Source organism: Leptomonas pyrrhocoris (assembly GCF_001293395.1).
Source record: "Leptomonas pyrrhocoris isolate H10 chromosome Unknown, whole genome shotgun sequence".
In the NCBI taxonomy this organism is placed as follows: Eukaryota; Euglenozoa; class Kinetoplastea; order Trypanosomatida; family Trypanosomatidae; genus Leptomonas; species Leptomonas pyrrhocoris.
In genome coordinates this window covers 88,933-109,464 of record NW_015438368.1, presented here as the reverse complement: position 1 = coordinate 109,464, position 20,532 = coordinate 88,933, and the positions used below count along the sequence as shown (strand labels likewise).

Here is a 20,532-nt window from a genome sequence, read left to right as displayed (position 1 = left end):
GACTGGCCAAGGTGTCTTCCACAGCGAAGGACCAGAGTAAGCGAAGAAGCAAAGAGAGAAAAAAAAGGGGGAGGAATAAATAGAGAAAAGAAAAAGGGCGCCGCAATTACAAACACCTTTTTGCCTGCGTTCTCCATGTAGCAAAAAAACAAAAATAAGAAAAAACACGAGCACTGAGAAGAGAACGGAAAAAAACAAAAGAAAGGTGAAATCCACGCTTTGGAGCAGAGCAACAAGAACAGGCAGGAAGCGAACAAGCCACTCGACTCGTTCTTCCGACTATTTCGTAAAGAGAGAACTTCAATATGGGAAGGGGTGAGGTGCGCACATCAGCGATGAAGAAAGTAACCGGAACTAAATATCTTAAGAGGAGAGAAGATTTAAAGAAAAAAAAGAGCGCGGCAATTCTACCTTCTCTTTCCAAGAGAGAAAAGGGAGAAATAACAAAAAAGGCAACACATCAAAAGGACGCATCACGCGATTACACACGTCAGACCAACATGCTTCTCGATGCACATTGTATTCATTTCCTTTTCGCTGTCGTTTCGAAAAACAACAAACGCGCCGCGTGGAAAAAAGAAAGAAGGAAAGTATAACACCCTCAAAATATCAAGGAAACAAAAATGGCAACCAAACCTATCAATCCAGCACCAAACAAACGGAGGAGTGGCTCTCTCTCTCTCCCCGCCCCCCGTCAACGGCCATGACCCACTGGCGCTGTTCGACCCTTTCGCGGTGTGGCCTCAGCATCGCCCCAAAAGAGGCATCAAACATCGCGGTGGTCGGACATGTTGACGGTGTCGAAGGAGGAGTTGAGGTTGTGAAAGCGGGACAGCGAGAAGGCTGCGTCGCCGGCAGGCATCGACAAAGAGAGCAGCGTGGCGTTCGTGCCCTTCGATCGTGAAGGGGTGAAGTTTGAATAGATCGGCGATGCACCGTCCGTGCTGCTTGTGCCCCTGCTCAGGTGAAAATCATCTCCAGATGCATTGGAGGGAAAACTGGTAGCTCTCATAGGTGCCGGGTTTGGGTGAGAAGTGCTTGAAATCGGCGGCAGAGTCATTGCTTTCGTATCCGCCGAACGCGGAGGGGTGAGACGGTTGAAGCTGAACTCCGTGGAGGGCGCGGAGACGGAGGTGCGTACCACCGCACTGCGACCCGAATCCGTGCCGCCGTCCGCCACCGACGATGCTTTGCTGGATTCCTCACTGCACGGGGCTGCCACGGTGCTGCCTGTCGAAAGGGCGAGCGAGTTGCTTTGCTTCCGCGCGAGGGAGCCGCTTTCCTTCCCTCTCGGCGATTCTGTTTGTTCGGGTGGTGTCCTGACCGTACTGGACGGGTTCGCAGCGCCGCCGTCGCCTCTCGCGATGGGTTTCCGCTGCGACTCAAACACCCTACGCAGCTTCGCCACCGTGCTGCATTGCTGATTCAAAGAGAGGTGATCGAACGAGAACTCTGCCGGGTTAATGCTGAGGGACTGCGTGACGAGCCACTTCTGCTCCGCCCTGCTGCTGCTGCTGCTGCGGTGGTTGTTTGTAGTGCCGGTTGACGTGGGCGAAGGGGCGGCCGCGGCGGACGTTCCAGGAACGTTGACGTGTGGTGCCGACGGAGACTCATCAAGGATCTCGTTCTTCTCTGTGACACGAACGAGTCCATTCCTGACCAGATAGTCAAAATCCCAGCTATCCACGCTGATGCTTTTGCCCGCCGCGGTCGTGGCGCCTGCCCGAACGCTCTGCTCTCTACTGTTGGTGCCATGCCGGTGTGCCAGGTTGGCGCGGTGCTTGGTGGCGAGCAACGGTGGCGAGGATGTAGTCGGGCCGTTGCCTTTCCCACGCTGCTGCACGCTGTTCAATTCGACCGGGGACGGGAGCCGCACGACGGGGCGGTTCCTTCGCTGCCGCGCATTCACGGGACCCCTCAAGGAGTCCGGGTTTACACCAGATCCAGTTGCATCAGTGGCCGTGTCTGTGAGACTGTAATCAGCCAGTGAGCTTCCACTCCGCTCCGTCGCTGACACGTCCGCTGCGGGTGTCGAGGTGACTGGTGAGTGGTCATTCGACTGCGTGGGTTTTGCATCGAATTGCACTGCTTCGCGGAGCTCTTCGAGAGGCGTAAAAAACAAAGGAGACTGGAAGGAATTGGAAATGTCTGACAGCGTCAGCGGCTCTCGCTGGCTCAGGGAGAGGCCACCCAGCGGGTTACTCTCGCCCTTTCGACTCCCCTTTCCGTTCTGCGTAGACGACGCATCCGTCTTCTTCGCTGCTGCGGCTGTTGCGCGTTCCCCCTCACCTGCGCTGGGGTTGGTGCTACCGTCACGGGTGCTCGTGTCCATCGGATGCTGTTTCTGCCTTTTCGGAGGCGACGCGGGGGTCTCTGCCATTTCGGCCAGCTTCCTTCGCAGGGCGGGCTTCAAGAAATCGCAGTAGTCCGGCGTTGGGGACTGCGTGCCTGCCGCCGCCGCTGAGGGCCCCACCGCCGCACCGCCCTCCTCAATCACAATCGACGGATCACGGCCGGAGTCGGAGTAGCGAGCAAATGAGTCTCTGCCGTCATCGCTGGCCGCCGTGCTGCTTGTGTCGGAGGCAGCCGTACTGGACAGCAAACTTGATAACTCCAACACGGATGCCTTCCTGCCGTCCTCCTCGTACGCGGAGACGGAGGCGGAGGAAGTGGCGCTGCCGCGTGACGGGGGATGCGGCACCTGCTGCTGCTCCCCGCGCCGCTGCGGTGTACCCCCTTGCGGCACCGTGGCACGACGACCGCTATTGTACGAGCCCGCATTGGCGTTCAGTTGCTGACGGCGGGCCGCCGACGTCCATTTTGCCGCGGCGGAGGATGGTGGTGGCTGCAGCGGCGGGGCCGAGGCATAAGAGCTTATTCCCATACTCCTACTTGTACCACTGCTGCTCGTATTTCTCGAGACAGCACCCATGCTGCTGGCGTTCAATCCAACAGATGGGCCGACCGCAGAAGCGGCGTGTGAAAGCGCACTTTGCTGGAATGCCAGTGGAGGCGTCTGACCTCGTCTACTCGTGACGGACAGCCTCCCCGCCGGGCTGATACCATTCACCGTGCTGCTCGACGCAGCTTGGGGCACGGGCCCGCCTCGACGAGGGGGGACTCCTGCGAGGACGGCGACGGCGACGGGCGTGCTGTTGGCTCCACGCCCTGCGTGTGCCCCCGGGGTGTCCGAACCAGAACCACCCCGGTTGCTACGCCCGTTCGGTAAAGACGGGAATTGAAGGGCCGGCGGTGCGGCAGCGGCGACGAGGACGTTGCCATTTCGGACCGTCAGTGTGAGCTGCGCCGGCGCGACGGCGACGGTGGGGGGCGTCTGCGGAAAGACGTGGAGGCCACTCATGCACTTTGATGCGGAGACCGGGACGGCGCCCCAGTCAGCTGCCGGCGGCCCGTCGAATCGAGACGGCTCTAACGGCGCGCTGAGGGCTCTGCGTGCGGAAGCGCCGTTGCGAGTCACCGTGTTATCATTCGGTAAGCCGTTTACACGGCCTGGCATCACAGAGGCCGAAGGCGCCGCTGATGATGATGGTGGAGGTCCACGAGGGGCGGATGCGGGCACCTCGTTCACACCGTCCTCCTCCTCGCGTGGGTTGGCTTTAAAGTTGTCAAAGCGCGAGTACGCGGGGAGGGACTGCTTCTGGAAAGAGACGTTGACGGCGTCCTGCTGAAACGGGTTCGCTTCCTCGCCTGGCGCGATGATCGTCACGGCAGAGCGGCGCCGGCTGTGCCGTACCGCACTGGTTTCGATGTTGCTACCACGCCGCTCCATTGTCTACGCCTGTGTGGGCTCGAGTCTTAAAAAAAAGAGCCGGTCACCGTGGCTGCGATTGCCGTGCGATTCGCTTCCCCGGTTGTTGTTGTGTGTTGAAGCTTGGAATGAAAAGACGCAAAAGCGGAGCGTATTCAGTTTTACCACTGTACAGGCAGCAGGTAAAGCGAGTGAATTCTCCAAATAATAACAATAATAATACTACGAAGAATACCCCGTGAGGACTATCCGTCACTAGGTGATGGGAGCGGGAGGAGCGGGGAGTGGGGTGGGGGCAGGGAGAACGGTATGGAGGAAGTGAGCAGTAACAACAACAATACAACTCCACAGCGATGGGTGAGTCCGGGTCACGGGGAGAGAGGCACAACAGCACCCACCGAAAGGATAGACAAGAGCGGGTTCTCTGTGCTCTGAGAACAACACTCACCAAAACAAAAAAGACAGTGAAGCCGTTTGAAGGGAGTCTGAAGGGAGGACAAGACAAAAAACAAGACAGGAGAGAAGGAAAATATATGCAAAGCCGCACAGGGACCACGATGGTGCAACGCCAGCGCGACAACGTCACATGTGCCACTAACCCGCCAACAGCCAAGAAGAGTGAAAAACAAGAAAAGACAAGGAGAATTCGTAGTAACCAACAAAAACAAACAAAAAAGAAAGAAGAAAGGGATTGCGGGTACGCCTATGCCGGACCCTACGGATGAAACGCGCTCAGTGCTACGGTGACGACAACAGAGATCAACGAGACTCCGCCTTCTCGTGAGCTGAATCGCTTTTGAATCCTGTGAGAGCACTAAGTCTCTCACAGAGGCAAAACAAGAAGCACGGATCTGAAAGCCGTAACAAACGTACACAGAAACAAGAAAACAAAAGAAATAATCCAAGAGGGGAAACTGGAAAACTAAGAAAAGCTAAAGAGAACAAGCAAGAGGGGAGATGACTGCGGAGGGCAATCCGCCAAGTGACCGCTGCTCGACAAAAACAAGGAGTTCAGCCAACGTGAAGAGAACGACGTACTTTACTGTTGTAGCGGCAACGGCTGCGTGGGCCGAGTCCAACAGTCCAGCCGGAGAGCAGGAGGTCGCAGCGAGAAGTCAGCAGTGCTTACGTGCGGTTAGAGCTGTGTGCTAAACGGCAAACAATACGCAAGCCGAAAGGGAAGAGAGAGAGAGAGAGAAGGGGGTGAATGAAGAAATGAGGGGAAAGTCCACGCCAGTCAAGATTGCCCAGAAAGCACGTGGCGCTGCGTCTCGTAGCTCTTCCCGCAGCCCATGCCAGCAAAAGAGAAGGGCAAGCGGGGAACAGCAGAAAGGACCACGGCATACGCGCCTCATCATACGACGCTCGCGTTTCCGTGAAGAGGCAGAACGTGCTGCGGCTCCCAGGAGAACAAAACGGCTCGCTGCAGCCGAGTGGGGGGTACGACTGTTTGTGGATGCGTTTGAATGCGTTTTGATGATGTTGGGGTGTGCAGCCTATGCGAGGCTGATGTACAGGCGTGTACGCTAGCGCGCGTGAAAAGTCATGTGCCGCATCACGGCACGATTCCAGTAGCAAAAAGCGTAGAACCTCGCATCGAGCACAGAAATAAAAAACCCATGCTAAAAGAAGGGGGCACAACAGCGAGAATGGTGTCGCTACATAGTAGACAGTTGTGTAAAGAAGGACTACCGTTCGCAGGGTGCAAATAGTGCGCGTGTCTCTTATACTAACAATCGTTCCTTGCCATTTCGCAGTTAATTTCGCGTATCGAGAGACGAAAAAAAAAGATTCTTAAAAGAGAAACATAAAAACAGGTCATCATAGTAATAATAATCGGGGGGGAACCGTCCACTCAGCGCCAAACGCTTAGAAGTCGGCGTCGTCGGGGCTGGGGCCGTAGCGGTGGTTCGTGTTCATCGCGTCGATCGTCGCCATCTCCTCCGCACTCAGCTCAAAGTCGAAGACCTGGGCGTTCTCGACGATGCGCTCCTTGTGCACAGACTTGGGGATCGTGATGATGTTGTGCTGAATGTCCCAGCGCAGGATCACCTGCGCAGCGCTCTTGTGGTGCTTCGCGGCGATGCTCGTGAGCTGCGGATCGGCGAGCAGGTTGCCCTGGCCCAGCGGCGACCACGCCTCCACGTAGATGTTCTTCGAGGCACAGTACTTCCGCAGCTCCGCCTGGTTGTTCAGCGGGTGCAGCTCGACCTGGTTCACCATCGGCGCCACCTTGCACATCGCCAGCACGTCCTCGAGGTGGTGGATGTTGAAGTTCGACACGCCGATCGCACGCACCTTCTTCTCCTCGTACAGCTTCTCGAAGGCGCGCCACGAGTCCAGGTACTTCTTGCCCTCCTTGGCCACGATAGCGTTGCCGCGCGGCCAGTGGATGAGGTAGAGGTCGATGTAGTCAAGGCCGAGCTCCTTGCGGCTCTTCTCGAAGGCGGCGAGGGTGTTCTCGTAGCCGTGGTCCGCGTTCCACAACTTGGATGTGACGAAGATCTGCTCGCGCGGCACGCCGCAGTCGCGGATGCCCACACCGACGCTCTCCTCGTTCTCGTAGAGGGGTGCGGTGTCGATGTGGCGGTAGCCGGCCTGCACGGCCCACTTCACGGCGTTCTCTGTGGCTTCACCGGCGGCGGACTGCCACACGCCGAGGCCGATCTGCGGCATCTTGACGCCGTTGGGCAGCGTCACGACGGTGTTGCCAACTCCGGACATGTTGGGCGGGAAGTGGGGAGGTTAGGAGGATGGGGTTGTAATGAAGAGATGGTGTATCGCTATTAGGTGAATCGTGAAGAGGTGCGGAGAGGGCAGACAGGGTGGCAGTTGGGGAGGGGAGAGCGCAAGGTGCACAGCACACAGGACAGGAGACACACAACAGAACCGCGTTAAGTGAAAGCGTATCGAGCCATACCGTCTGAGCTGGAGCGGCTTCCTCATTCACCTGCAATGAAGCAGGCGCGTACCGCTTGCGTTTGAGGAAACGGTGCTTTGGCTCTCCTTTCGATGTACATGTGCGAGCGCGGGGGAGACGCAAAACCATCTCATTCCCCACATGGAAAGAGTAGGTCTGCGTGGCCCACCCCCCGTGATTGCGGCGAGGAGGCGGCGGCAACAGAGCCGCTCATACCTAGACGACGCAGGGAAAGGGTACCACTCATGGAAAGCATTGTCCTATTGTGACGGTAGAGAAGAGAAACAAAAATAAAGAGAGACAACAAGAGGTGCTTCGTTGAGTGGGTTTGCTGGCGATAACCTGATAGCGCAACGCTCTAGCGCGCTTCCAGTGTCTGGCTAAGGTGCACGCTATCCCACGAACAGGCTCTACGTTGAGAAGAATAATAATGAGAAAAATCAAATCAGAAAGAAAGCGTCACTTGAAAATTATTTGCGGTTTTGATGCATCACCACTCCGATGTCATGCACGCACCTCCAGCCTTTACAAGGAAACTCCTTCGACACATCCCGGAGAAGACGAAGAAAATGCATTGGCTTCAATAACCACAGCCAGAAACTAAAAATCGGCGTCGTCGGGGTTGGGGCCGTAGCGGTGGTTCGTGTTCATCGCGTCGATCGTCGCCATCTCCTCCGCACTCAGCTCAAAGTCGAAGACCTGGGCGTTCTCGACGATGCGCTCCTTGTGCACAGACTTGGGGATCGTAATGGTGTTGTGCTGAATGTCCCAGCGCAGGATCACCTGCGCAGCGCTCTTGTGGTGCTTCGCGGCGATGCTCGTGAGCTGCGGATCGGCGAGCAGGTTGCCCTGGCCCAGCGGCGACCACGCCTCCACGTAGATGTTCTTCGAGGCACAGTACTTCCGCAGCTCCGCCTGGTTGTTCAGCGGGTGCAGCTCGACCTGGTTCACCATCGGCGCCACCTTGCACATCGCCAGCACGTCCTCGAGGTGGTGGATGTTGAAGTTCGACACGCCGATCGCACGCACCTTCTTCTCCTCGTACAGCTTCTCGAAGGCGCGCCACGAGTCCAGGTACTTCTTGCCCTCCTTGGCCACGATAGCGTTGCCGCGCGGCCAGTGGATGAGGTAGAGGTCGATGTAGTCAAGGCCGAGCTTCTTTCGGCTCTCCTCGAAGGCGGCGAGGGTGCTCTCGTAGCCCTGATCTGTGTTCCACAGCTTTGTTGTGACGAAGATCTGCTCGCGCGGCACGCCGCAGTCGCGGATGCCCACACCGACGCTCTCCTCGTTCTCGTAGATGCGAGCCGTGTCGATGTGGCGGTAGCCGGCCTGCACGGCCCACTTCACGGCGTTCTCTGTGGCTTCACCGGCGGCGGACTGCCACACGCCGAGGCCGATCTGCGGCATCTTGACGCCGTTGGGCAGCGTCACAAAGGTGTTGGTAACGTTAGGCATGGGAGAGAAGAGAACGGAAGAAAACGATAAAGGAAAAGATCGCTTTACGGAGCGGGTGTTGATTTTAATGGCGGCGGGATGAATGGAGTGTGGCGGTGTATGAGGGTTGGGTTGCTCGGTGGTTACTTGACGTGGGGGTAGCAATGCAGCGATAATACGAAGGGAGGAGAACGATGAAGGAGAAGTGTGGCGGTGACACACAAGATACGTGTACGCTGCTACTCGTCCTGGGGGTGCACACGACGGAAGGATACTCCGTTTCGTAGTCAGAGATGGCGCTGTTGCTCGTGGAGAAAGACGTGTCAGTGGCGCAGAGCTCTTTGATTGAAAGAGGAAAGAGAAGAAGGGAATGCTTGCTACCAAGCTTAAAGTGCAGTTGCACTAAGAAATGATGAAGTACTCTCTGTACGTCCTCGCACTTACGATGCTCCCGCTTTTTTGCTGTGTGTAGTATTTCTGACGGTGGATACCGTGGGAGAAGGAAATGTGTTTCGTTCCGCCCTTCCCGCTGAAAGGAGTGTGAAGTGTAGTAGAGATGTGAGTAGCAGCTGCGCCGGCCCGGATGCAAGTGGGACCCGATGTGGAGTCGCCTACGCAGCTACACCTACGATGGTCCACAAAGGACGCGGGAATCTCGACAGAGTCGGCAACGAAAAGAATACGCCGAACTGTGTCCTCCCCTTCCGCCCCCACCCCTCTCACAGCTTTAAAAAGGAAAAGAGAAAGTGAAACACCCAAACGGCACCCTTTTTGGGAGTTGACTGGCAGGGAAACACAGAAAAATATGGCGCACGACGACAAGCAACGGTGACGGTGACCTCACTGGGAAGATAAAGACACGGAGATGGAGAAGACAAAGACACGGATTGTTATCTTTTCAAGAGTGCTGTTCGTAGCGTTATAGATGAAGCCGAATGAAGAGCACACACACACACACAGAAACACACAGAAACAAACAAAAAAAACCCCGATAATGCAGAGTTCCATTTTTTAAAGGCACTTTTATATCTACCCGAACGAAACTATTTTCATGTTCCCTGCCTCAGCTACGTCTTCGATGCGCGACGGACAAGAAAAAAACTAATGAAAAGAGAAAGGAAAGAGCTCCCGCTGATAGGTGCCCATCACCACCCGTCAACGTGATAATGTAGGCAGTACTACACCGTATGCACATACAACAGAATACTTTGTTTTTGTTTGACGAGACCGAGGAAAAAATAATCATAATGAAGAGAACACGGGAAAATAATATTATTTGCAGGTTTGCAGAGTCGCACCTTTCGAGGATAAAACAGAAGATAAAAGAACAGTAAGACCAGAATATATGCATATATACGGCAAGCAAATATCAGTTCTAACATGGTTAGGAGAAGACGAATGCTGACGGTTAGGAGATGGTTCCCGATTCCCGTTTAAGCAACGAGGATGAACAGCAAGATAGAATTAGTAATTTATAGCAACGGGGACCGCTTATGGACGCGGATAAGAGAGGGTCGCAAAGAGCCAATTTTGAAAGAGAAAAACGAGGGAAAAAAAGAAACATCAACAACAAAAAACCCGCTGCAAAACGAGAAGCGGTTCGAGAAGGCAAGAAAGCCATCACACGCATACCACACACGTGCCACACACCACGCTCACATACACACGCACCCGATAGTTAAGGGCCAAGCGAAACACTATACCACTCCAATCAAAAAGGCACGATCGAACAGGCAGTGATGAGTAAGCGAAGAGAAAAGAAGGGGAGAAGAAACGAATGGTATCTGCGCGACGCGGCAATCAAGCGCATAAGTTTGAGCAAAACAAATATCCAAGGAAACACCCACACCCCCTCACATGCATAAAAAAGAAGTCAGCAACACTTTGTAAAGTAGGCGCGCAAATGCGTGAGGCTAAGGAGAAAAAAGGGCCTGCAGTACCAGCTATTTGGGTGGCATTCTACGCCAGTCTGGCGACCTCACCCATCGAATGTCTGCTCTCGGATTTAGGCCCAGCAGCTGGTGCACCCGTGGCCGGCCTGTTGCGGTCTGTCGAAACGGCACAGCGTGTCCGTTGGGCGAGCCAGCGGATGATGGAGAGGATGTGCAACGGCCATTAATGGAGGTATGGCAGCCCTGCCCCCGGGCAAACATACGCACGTACACCGCCGCATGTGTCCCGGTAATACCCCCTCCCGCGTTCCTGCCAGGCTGCGTGAAGCCGTTGCCTGCCACACACCGTGTGGGTGTGCTCCTCCGGTGATGCTGACGCTGCTGCTGCTGCGCCGCGGTCGCGTATCGAAAGGGAGAAGCGTTACCCACACGACCGAAGTATGGTGTGCGGAGAGGGGCGGCTGCCACGGTAGGCGGCGCGTACGCAGGGCGCTCCGGTCGGGGAGGGTGAAGTGGTGGGACCGGCGCCGTCGGGTACGCGCGGACGTACTCCTCCTCCTCCTCCTCCTCGAGGCCGCCGTTGCAGTCCACCGTCGCGGAGAGGATGCGCTGGAGCACCGCAACATCCACGACGGATTCCCTTTCTTCTTGCTGTGGCAACGCTGCCACATCCTGCTGCCATGGAGGCTGACACGTGTGACGGCCGTCGGTGTTGGTGTGCCCGTCATCACTGGAGTTGTCGCTGTCACTGCTGTTTCCGCGGTAGAAGGATGCAGAGGAGGGGGAGATGTTATCACCCTCGTCGGAGTGGTGGTGACGGTGGCGGTGATGACAAAGAGGGGTTTCGTGCGAGTTGGCATGAAGCGCAGCAGGCGTACCATCTTCGTTGTTGCTGTAGATGATGCTGTTGCCTGTCTGACCTGCACTTCCCTTCACCCCACCTCTGCCGGTTTCCTCCAACCAGTTCCGGCCGTACATCGTCACTTTGCGGGCGAGCTCGCTGCGCTGTGACCGGCGCTCCTTCGCGTCCACCACCGCACCGATGCTGCCGGATTCGCTTGCTTCCTCGTCGCTGTCGGCTTCCTGCGGCACATCCCAGAAGTCGCTTTCGCATTTGCTGGTCGTCCGCCCCGGCTGATGAAAGGAGCTCCCACTGGCGATGAAGAGGGAGCTCGTCTTCACCAAAGTCTTGGGCAGAGGCCGACAGTGGCGAGAGCCGCCTTGAGAAATTCGCGGCTCGCTTGCGTTGTGGTGACCGCGTTGTGTCGCATCGGAAGGGTGAGCTGCAAGCGCCAAAGTACGTGTTTTGCTTTCATGGCTGCCTTCATCGTCTTCGTCAGACAGCGGCGCCTCCACGTGCAGCGACTTCACGTCCACCGCACCTCTCGCTGGAGGACCTCGCCGATGTGGTGGATTCTTCGTTTCTTCCTCTTCCGCGCCACTGTTGCTGGAGAGCGCAGGGGGTGGGATGTTCATCGGAGAAAAGAAGCTGCCCATTTCTGTGCGGCTGCCCCCCGCCACAACGGAGCCGTAAAGACTCCGCGGTGCGGCGATGAAGTCCCGTGCTTCCTTCTCCGTCCGCCGATCCCCTCCCCCCTCTTCATCGAGCCTGGCCGTGGAGAAGCTCCCGAAGGCCGACCGCCACATCACAGAAGGCGCGGCGGAGGTCAGCTCGGGTTCCAGTAGACTCGGCTGCACACCAGGTGCGAGAAGAAAAGACTGCGGGGGTGAAGACGCCTTGCTGAGCTGATCAAAGATGGAGGGAAAGCGGTAGTCGCGGATGTGAGCCGTGTCTGGAAGGATGGCATTCACCGCAGCCACGCTCGGCTCTGCAGTAAGCAGGAAAGCCGTACCTTCAATGTTCTGTGCGTCACAACTCGTATCTGAGAGTACAGCAGCGCTTCCGCGGCGACGCTGACCGTCGTGGCGCTTGGTTGTGGCGAGGTTTACTTCTTCTTCTGCCGCACGAGAGGCACCCGGCTGTCGGGGGTGGCCGTCGTCGTGGACACGGCCGGTCGAGTTCCACTCCCCCATACTCTGCCACGGTCGCCTCGTGTGCGAGATGCGCTGCAGCCCAGGCGACTCGCCGGCCACCCCTTGCCCGTGCCGCCGGTAGGGAAAGGCGGAAGGAGCATGGAGTGTCTCGGGCGGTTGCTGCGCTCGTGCACGAATGTCGGTCGGCACGGAGGAGGACATTAGCGGTGTCGAAGGCGCGTGTGGATCCAGGTCGTACGCGCTGTTCATTATTTGTTGGCGTTGTGGCTGCTTCGAGAGCGGCGGAGGGGGAACACCAGACTTCACGCCCTTGACGGTGAAGGACGGAAAAGAGAACTGGTAGCCGCCGTGGCTCAACGAGGCGTGACTCACCGCCAAGTTCATACCAGCAGCTTTCACGTGATGAGGGTTGCGTGCAGGTGAGGGAGCATTCGCCGTGTTCGTGTTCGTGTTCGTGGCGCTGCTGCTGTTGCTAGTGGATGTAGTGAAGGGTAGAAGAGGATGTCTCTGCTGCCCGTGGAAAGAACTGTTGCCTCGAAAGTTTGGTTGGGTAGATGCATCGTTGTTGGGGCGATTCGTGTCCGGGACGTCGGTGTGAGGCCGATCGACACGTTTGCTGCAGTGACCCCACTCGTTCTTTTCATGAGAAGACGAGTTGCGTGCAGGATGCGAATGCTGACCCGTGACGCTGTCTTTTGTTGCTGCTCTACGGGGAGACGCCAGCGACGGCGCTCGCCCTCTACTGACGCGCTGCAGCGAGTGCCTACGTGGGGATCTGCTGGGCTTCTCGCGATAGAGTCTGCCACCGCCGTTGTTGGCAGCGTCGACGGCCACCACTACTGTTGTGGTGGTGACTCTGTGGCGCCGATGGTTGTGGTGATGACCGGTGGAAGAGGAGTCGCCGTCGTGCTTCGACAGCATTGCATGCTGCTTGGTCTCCGTCGTATCGTCCACCTCGGTGCTGTGCAGTGCGGCCATGTCATCCGCTTCGGTGTGTGTTGCCGGCGGCGACGTAGGCTGCGCGACTGTCGTGACGGTGGAAAGCTGCAGGTGGTCGCGGGAGAGACATGTTGGAGACCGCATGTGGGCTGAGGCGACACGATCGGCGAGAGGGGGAGAGAGGGCCTATTGACTGACCTGAAAAGAACTAATGAACGAAGACGATGACAATGACGATGGTAGAAACAAAACAGCATCAACAACAACAAGAAAACAGAAAAACAAAACATTTACGTCGTTATTAAAAAGACAAGAAGAAAAGGCTGCGGCTGTTTGAAGTGACCGGAGAATCAAAAGAGCCGTGTCGCGAAACGCTAAAGAATGAGAACGTGAATGAAGATGTTAAGCGGTGTTGACCGCCGGGGAAAGGGATTGCACGAATACGGAATGGGGAGTGAGCTTCAGGTGAAGTGATAATTAAAAAAAAAGAAAGAAACGAGAAAGGCGCCTACGCGTTTTCTGTTCAACGATGCTTTGGTAATGCTACAGTGGGTGCTTCCACTCCCATGCTACCCCTGTTCTGATAACGCACCGACCGGAGGGCAAAGAGAGCGGTGAGAACAAGGAGAAAGAGAGATAAGGTGCCGGGATGAGAAGTGTGAAGGCTGTTTTGAGCAGAAAAAATTCGACCAGAGAACGCAGCACAGGAAAGGCAGCCACTCAACAAGCAAACATTTTACTTGAGCTGCAGTGCTACATATGTCATTTAGAAAGCATAAGGAAAGCGGCAAAGTGAGGCATACCACGGCAGCTCTAACGCAGCGGCAGACATTAGAACTCTTTCTTTGTCTTTCGTTTTATCTGATTCATCTGACGTTGATGGGCGTCATTGGAAATGGCTGAGAAAAGAGAGCATCAATCCACGACGAGCGACCGTTTTAGCAAGGCAGCGAATTTCGTTTTGTGGGTCGACGTGAGGCAGCTTCCAGAAAAGGATGAAGAGAAGAAGATAGATTCGCGGGTGAAACGCAATACTGCAGTTGTCGCGTGTGCTGACAGACTGGAAAGGGAAAAAGAGGAAAGGTGCATCGTCAACGGCTGATGACTGCGGCTGCGTTCGAGCCAGCCGGTGCGAGCTGGAATACGTTCTACGTTTGCTACAGAGTGCAGAGCAAAAAACATAAGAAGAAAATAGGAAAGAAGAAATGACAAGAGAAAGGAAAACACAAAAAGTCGATGTATGTTAACTCCCACCAGCTGCTGCGCTTCGCCTTTAGCTGGGACGTGCGCAACGGGGCTTCTTTTCTGTTTTTTTTTTAAAAGAAAAGCTAAAAAATAAAACAAACAACGCACTTTACGTCATGCGCACCACCAGCGCATCCGAAGACACCCACAAGTCGCTGTCGTGCTGATACGCCACCACCGCCGCTCGTCGGGAATCGGTCCAACCTTTTCGACTGCGTACCTGGAGCACCACCTCCAATCCCATGCGTCGCAGCAACGCCGACGGGTGCCGACGGAGCGTCGACAACTCAAACGCCTCCGCTTCCGTTAGATCTCGCAAGAGACTCTCACTGTTACGCACGGACGCCACCGCTGCGTAGGCCGCCCCTGTGTGAAGGATCCCAGCGCTTTCAGCTGCCATCAGCTGCGCCACAAACTGCGCCGACGGTAACGCGGCGATAAACCGCACAATGAGCGTTGGCTGCCGGTGGGCAGCGGTGAGTTTCGTGGCGACGCCTTCGATAACGCGGTAGAAGCGAGGCTTCATAGCGGGATCGGCCTGGCTCGTGAGGGAGGCGAAGACGTCCGCGATGGTCTGCAGGGACGGGTCGGCCGGTGTGCGGAGAATGACCGAGACGACGTAAGGAATGGAGTCCTCCGCGGTGCAGCGCATCATGCACTGCAGCGCCGATCGCACGAGGCGTGGGTTGGTGCAGTCGTCCAGGTAGGCCGCTGCCGCTCGGCACAGCTCCATGTTGGTGTACGGGGGCACCGTGGCGAGTTTGTTCAGCGCGGCAACGCTGACGTCGCGCTTTGGGTGACGCAGCAGCCCGGTGAGGAGGGCTTGGTAGCGAGCGAGTTGCCACGGAAGACGGAGGTTGATCCATGGCAAGGTCGTCATCGCTTCGCAGGCGGCCGCCGATGCACACGGCTTCTCGTCCATTTCTTCTCCTTTTCCTTTTCCTTCTCCCTCTTTCGCCACGTCTGCCTCTTCCTCCTCAGAGGCGCTGTCTTCCTTCACCGCTGCGGCCCCCTCATTGTCGTTCTGCATCGCTTCTGCACCGCTGCAGTCCCGCGCGAGAAGCCGGTCATAATAGGCCCAAACTTGTGGCTTGCTGAGATAGTGGAAGAGCGTCGTGACGAGGGCGGTGCGCACGTCCCGGTGCATCGCCACTGGTGCTGCGGCGGTGCTGTCGCTCGCTGTGTTGATGGATTTCACTCCCTTCTCCTCTTCCTCCTCTCCAGCTGCCCTGTGGATGGCGTTGCCCTCCGCATCCTCCTCTGGCATCGGTAGCTGACGCTCCGCCGCAAAGCGCACCAGACGACGGTAGGCCACCTCATCCCGCTTGGAGCCGAGGAGGTAGAGGGCCTCCTTCTGTGCCGTGACCTGCTTGCCGGTGAGGAGCGGCTCCAACACGCGCACCGCCTCCGCGCTGGAGGCGCATCGCAGCGTCCGTGTCAGCGCGCGCAACGCGTCAATGCGGGTATCCGGCACCTCCAGCGCCGCCTGCAGCGCCGTGACCGCCGCGGCATCCCCGACGAGTAGCCCCAGTGCTTGCAAGGCGAACCCTTTCAGGTAATCGCCGTGCTCCGGGTGCTGCTCGGTGGCCAGCGTTAGCAGGCTGTACGACACTCCTTCGGAACTTGTCCATGCGGTGGACGATGACACCGACGGCAGTCGCGCCAACGCCGTGACGAAGTCGCGTCCGGAAAAGATATTGATGTTGCTCTTGCCGTAGATGACCTTCAGAATTGCCTGCGCGTACGTCCGCTGCTGGTGGGCGGTCCAGCGATACGCGTAGGAGAGCGGGAGGTGGCAGATGTACGCCCGTGTCGCATCCTCCGTTTCGTAGAAGCGGCCTGTCGGGATGTTGCACAGCGGAGTCACCAGGCGATCCAGCAACGGGCCTTGCGTGAGGTTGCACACGATGGTCTGCACCGCCTCTCGCGTTACCCAGTCGAGGTTCGTCTCCAGCAGCGAAGGAAGACCAGCCACTGCCTCCGCGGGGAAGTTGCGGTAGTACAGGTCGAAGGCCCTGCCGGCAGCGTAGTCGCTGGTGGAGTTCATGCCAGCGTGGAGGGCAGCCTTCACACTCGCCTGCATTGTTGCTTGCTGCCCGCTGCCGTTTTCTTGATGGTGGTGAAGGCGCAGCGGCAGCACATGCGGAACGTGCTTTCGACTTTTCGACAGAAACACCTCCATGATGTTCACATACGCGAAGTACTTGTTGTCATGCAAGCTTTTCTGTGCAACACGGAGCAGCTCCGTGACCACACGCGGAATCACCTGTGGGTACAGCAGCGCCACATACCCAAACGGTTTCGTGCCGTTCAGCGCCGAAGTGAACTCCTTCCATTTGCTGATCAGTTGAAGCAGCCGGGGAAGCGCAAAGTCGGGATGCGGGCCAACCAGGCCGCACAGCAGCTCCTGCACACTGTTCAGCGTGCCTTGTGACAAGTCCTTAGCGCTGTAGGTGGCATCCAACAGCTGCTGAAGCTTCTCCAGCAGTGTTGCGTCGGGGAGGTAGGCACGTGTGTGTCGCCAGAACCCGCGCGGGAGAGCGCTCCACGCATCGTACATCGTCGTCTTCCACGGGTCTTGCTCTTTCGTCCGCCGTAGGCAGAAGTCCAGGGCCGCGTCGACGTGCTCGGGGAAGTACCGCAGGGACTGCAGCAGGGACGTCACAGCCGCCGCGCGGAGACCGGCGTCGTTGCTGGCGATGTACGCCGCACCGAGCTGCACCGCCTCTGGAAACGGCACAAAGGAAAGGTACGACAGACGCCCGTACGGGTCGTCCTGTAAGGCGCGATGGGCGTAGTTGACCCGCGCCTCCGCCACGCGGTCCTCTTCCCGCGGCAGGCGCCTCATGTAGTTCTCGCGGAGTACACCGTTGTCCGTTGTCATGGAGCTGCGTTGCGTGTCGTAGAGGCGCTGCCGAACCTCACGGGGCAGGAACTCGGGATCCGACTGGATAGCACAGAGGATGCCGTGCTCCATCATGCGTAAAATGAGGTCTGTTTGCCCCTTCAGGCGGCCGGCGGAGTGACGAGTGAGACGAAGCTCCATGCGGCGCTGAAACGACGCCAGCATCGTGCGGCCCGCACCGTCCAGTAAGTAGGTGCCCACCTCCACTGGGTAAAGGCGCATGAAATGATGAGACAGCAGCTGTAGTAATTCACCCTGGGCAAGTCCGAGAAGGTGGGCGGTGGCGATAAAGAGGGCCAGCGCGTGCGTCGCACCGCCGTTGGACGCGAGATGGTGAAAGGCTTGTGTCACATGGCGCCGCAGCAGCGCATCCACCGTCGGCGTCGTCGTCGCTGCGGCAACCGCCTCGACCCGTCGCGTTAAGTACGACGCCACCCACGCACCGTGGAAGCGGCAGAGGAGTCGGAGGGCGGCGCTGTCGAGCGAGGCCTGATCTTCTTCGGACAGCTTCTCAAAATCAGCCGGTGACAGGTGGCCGAGAAGGTACTGCTGCTTTGCGGGGTCCGCCACGGTCTTGGATGCGTAGAGCTGCACGAGCAGCGCCTGCTGACCACACTGGCGCAGCTTCGACACAAACGACTTGAACTGCGGTAGCGGCGCGGAAAGCAAGAAGGAGGAGGGGGAGAAGGAGGCGGAAGAAGTCTCAGACGAGGGACGAGCAGCGGCCGTCAACAGCGGTGTCATGACGATCTGCGCTACCTTCAACGACGGGTCGTCCAGCAAGGAGAGCGCCGCCTTCCAGAGATCTTCTTGTACCGCTGTGGCCTTCAACTTCGCCTCGGCAAAAGCACCGCGCAGGGCGTAGGCGGACAGTAGACGGTGGTAGTGCACCTGCGAAGGCTGGGCGAGTTCACAGATGATGTGCTGTGCGGTAGTGGAGTCGGGGGGTTTGGCGAGCACGCTGGTGCGGCCGACGTCGAGTAGCGTCCTGCATCGCTCGTGGTGAGACTGGCCTTCGACAAAGCGGGTAAGAGCCTCTGTGGACGCAAATTGCGGCATTGGGGGCGTTTGAAGTAGAAGAAAACGATACAAAAGTGTGTTTGTCTGTGTGACGGTACGATCAGTGCTGTATTTCGATTTGCACAACAGAAAGGAAAATAAAGTACACAAAAGCACCGAGATCAAAAATGTTCAGGAATACGAAGCCAAAGAGGAGTGCTACTCTCTTTCATCGAATGGGCATTATTCAGAAGGAGTAGGTGATGAGAAATGAAGAGGAGGGGGGAGAGGGGGAGGTGCGCAGATCGAGTGTGTGTGTGTGTGTATCGAAACGAAGCGGAGCAGAGAGAACAGCAGCGATGACCGCTTTGTGGGATAGCATGTGGTGATGTCTGGACAGAGTTTCTATAGACAATGTTCATTTCCACTTTCACTCACTGACATGATGGATCCTCGCCTTCAATGCGTCCGAATCTCTCATCACCAAAAAGGAGGATTCCACAGAAAGAAGAGTGTCATTGCACCTCACGTTACATTCGGCAACGCATTCTTAGCGCTGCATGCATCCATCCAGTCTAGATGATGTGGCAGCAAGTGTCTTCCGTTGTATCCGACACATCATTATGTCAACAGAAAGAATAACAGAGTGTTCCATCACGTAAACAGAGAGAAAGAGAATCCGCCTGCCTCGCCACCTCACACAGCAAAGCAACCTACAGCAACAACAACAAAAGAAGATCTGAAAACGATGTCACTGGGGGACATCGACTACAAAGAGAGACGACACTTCTGAAGCTTCTCGTAAAGACTTAAATAGTAACAAGAAGAGTACTTAAAATATACTGCCATTGAAGCAGAAACAAAAAGAATAACATAAAAGGAGTCAAAAAGCTAAACGTAAGTAAAAACAAGAAAACAAGATAGAAAAAAACCTGAACACGTCGCGTTGAAAAGCCCACGACTGTTCTTTGTGTGGCTTCTGTATCGAAAAGGAGAAAACAGGTGACGTTTTCGCCCCTTGCGCTGCGTCCCCTAGCAGCAGCTTCCACGGTTCAAAACAAAAAAGAGAGCAAGTAAAAAGAGTTCTGTGATTTCGCAGTGAAGGCCCACCAGCACAGCGAAAACAAACTCAGTAACGGATGAAAAGTAAAATACGTACGAGAGAGAGAGAAAGAAATCATCGCACGGCAGCGTTTTTATGGCTTTGATGTGCACCATCACCATTACGGTGCATATCTGACCCCATTTTTCCCCTCATCCTTCACCTCCCAGTGAGAAAACGAGGGAATCATGAAGCAGTGGCTGCTGCAATCACAATCCCAGCCCATTACAACGCAACCCTTCTGAAATGGAAGAAAAAAGTTCGAGTGAAAAACAAAAACCACTAACATATAAAAAAAGCAGACCAACACGGAAGTAAGCTCGGTATGGCCGAGGAAAGACGAAAGATAGAGAAGAAGAAACGCTTGATAGAAGCGGAGTTGCGTACGGTTTGATTTACACTCTGGAAAGGGAAAAGAAAAAAGAAAGGAGCCCCCTCCAAAACTCACGATAAAGGAAGAGCACAACAATTTGGGGACTGCAAACGCAAAAGCTGTCCTTTGACTCGCAGTGGGCAGGCAGGTGCTCGGGGAATAATCTCTTCGGCGTTCACGTAAAGTAGAAAACTAAAAGGAAGAGGGAAAGATTGGAAAAGACGAGGAAGACAAAACCCCACACAAGAGAAAAATGAGTAAAAACAGAGGAGATTGTGCTGACTTGCCGTACACCTGCAGCGATAGAGCAATATGCGTGAATAGAGTATGTCGCTCAAAAAATAATAATAAAAGTGAAACGTGCAAAAAGGGAAAGGGTCTCTCTCATCATCGAAGGCCACTGTCACTCGCAATGACGTGGACACAAGATGCAGTACGTGATCTCCTCTTAACCACACAGAGAAAAGAGATGTGCTCTCGGTAACCCTGCAGCAAGGCATTCAGCATAGAAAAGAATATTGTTGTCATCATTATACTCGTGCAAAGAACATCAATGCAGCGTCACAAACCCCCGAATCGTTTGGCCGCGATTCACGCCAGAGGAAGAGAGCTTGGTGGTAGATGCACGGCTCCCTTGCGAAGCCAATCAACCAAAACTCACAGAAAGACCGGCAGAGAAGATGGGAAAGATTCGAAAGAATAATCCCCTAAAAAGAAAAGAAAAGGGAAAGGCGGATACTAAAGAAAGAAAAGAAAAATCATGAAATGACGGGGAATAGCAAAAAAATAAAAAGAAGCATTTCACAGGACATGAGAACCAATCTGCGATGCATCAACAAAGAGGCGAAGGAGAAACAAGAACGCTCTACACACTCGTAAAGTAAAAGTGCTGCACCCCGTGAAGGACGGTCTCAAGAAGAAAGAAAGAAAAAGTCCCCCTTTTTTCCTGTCCTTCATCT

At 56.0% G+C, this 20,532-nt stretch overlaps 5 protein-coding genes across 10 annotated transcripts; all 5 read right to left on the bottom strand.

Annotated features, from left to right (window-relative positions):
- Window positions 1-766: 766 nt before the first annotated feature.
- ABB37_05854 (hypothetical protein) lies at window positions 767-4,919 on the bottom strand (the record flags this gene model as incomplete). The annotated part of the gene is made up of 1 exon (XM_015804035.1): window positions 767-4,919. The coding sequence occupies exon 1, from the start codon at window positions 3,788-3,790 to the stop codon at window positions 767-769; it is 3,024 nt and encodes a 1,007-aa protein (XP_015657169.1). The 5' UTR covers window positions 3,791-4,919.
- Window positions 4,920-5,638: 719 nt separating this feature from the next.
- Window positions 5,639-6,554, bottom strand: ABB37_05853 (putative mitochondrial Aldehyde reductase; the record flags this gene model as incomplete). The annotated part of the gene is made up of 1 exon (XM_015804034.1): window positions 5,639-6,554. The coding sequence occupies exon 1, from the start codon at window positions 6,491-6,493 to the stop codon at window positions 5,639-5,641; it is 855 nt and encodes a 284-aa protein (XP_015657168.1). The 5' UTR covers window positions 6,494-6,554.
- Window positions 6,555-6,943: 389 nt separating this feature from the next.
- On the bottom strand, window positions 6,944-8,464 carry ABB37_05852 (putative mitochondrial prostaglandin f2-alpha synthase/D-arabinose dehydrogenase (PGFS)). Of its 5 annotated transcripts, none has more exons than XM_015804029.1 (1): window positions 6,944-8,464. In XM_015804029.1, exon 1 carries the CDS (start codon window positions 8,142-8,144, stop codon window positions 7,290-7,292), a length of 855 nt encoding a protein of 284 aa, XP_015657163.1. In that variant the 5' UTR covers window positions 8,145-8,464; the 3' UTR covers window positions 6,944-7,289. The 5 variants fall into 5 exon arrangements, with proteins under 5 accessions (XP_015657163.1, XP_015657164.1, XP_015657165.1 ...); XM_015804030.1 differs by having other exon boundaries at window positions 6,944-8,424; XM_015804031.1 differs by having other exon boundaries at window positions 6,944-8,271.
- A 1,602-nt stretch (window positions 8,465-10,066) lies between these two features.
- ABB37_05851 (hypothetical protein) lies at window positions 10,067-13,531 on the bottom strand (the record flags this gene model as incomplete). Its single annotated transcript, XM_015804028.1, has 1 exon — window positions 10,067-13,531. Exon 1 carries the CDS (start codon window positions 12,392-12,394, stop codon window positions 10,067-10,069), a length of 2,328 nt encoding a protein of 775 aa, XP_015657162.1. The 5' UTR covers window positions 12,395-13,531.
- Window positions 13,532-14,303: 772 nt separating this feature from the next.
- On the bottom strand, window positions 14,304-18,326 carry ABB37_05850 (hypothetical protein; the record flags this gene model as incomplete). Of its 2 annotated transcripts, none has more annotated exons than XM_015804026.1 (1): window positions 14,304-18,326. In XM_015804026.1, exon 1 carries the CDS (start codon window positions 18,156-18,158, stop codon window positions 14,304-14,306), a length of 3,855 nt encoding a protein of 1,284 aa, XP_015657160.1. In that variant the 5' UTR covers window positions 18,159-18,326. The 2 variants fall into 2 exon arrangements, with proteins under 2 accessions (XP_015657160.1, XP_015657161.1); XM_015804027.1 differs by having other exon boundaries at window positions 14,304-18,319.
- Between the last annotated feature and the right edge of the window lie 2,206 nt (window positions 18,327-20,532).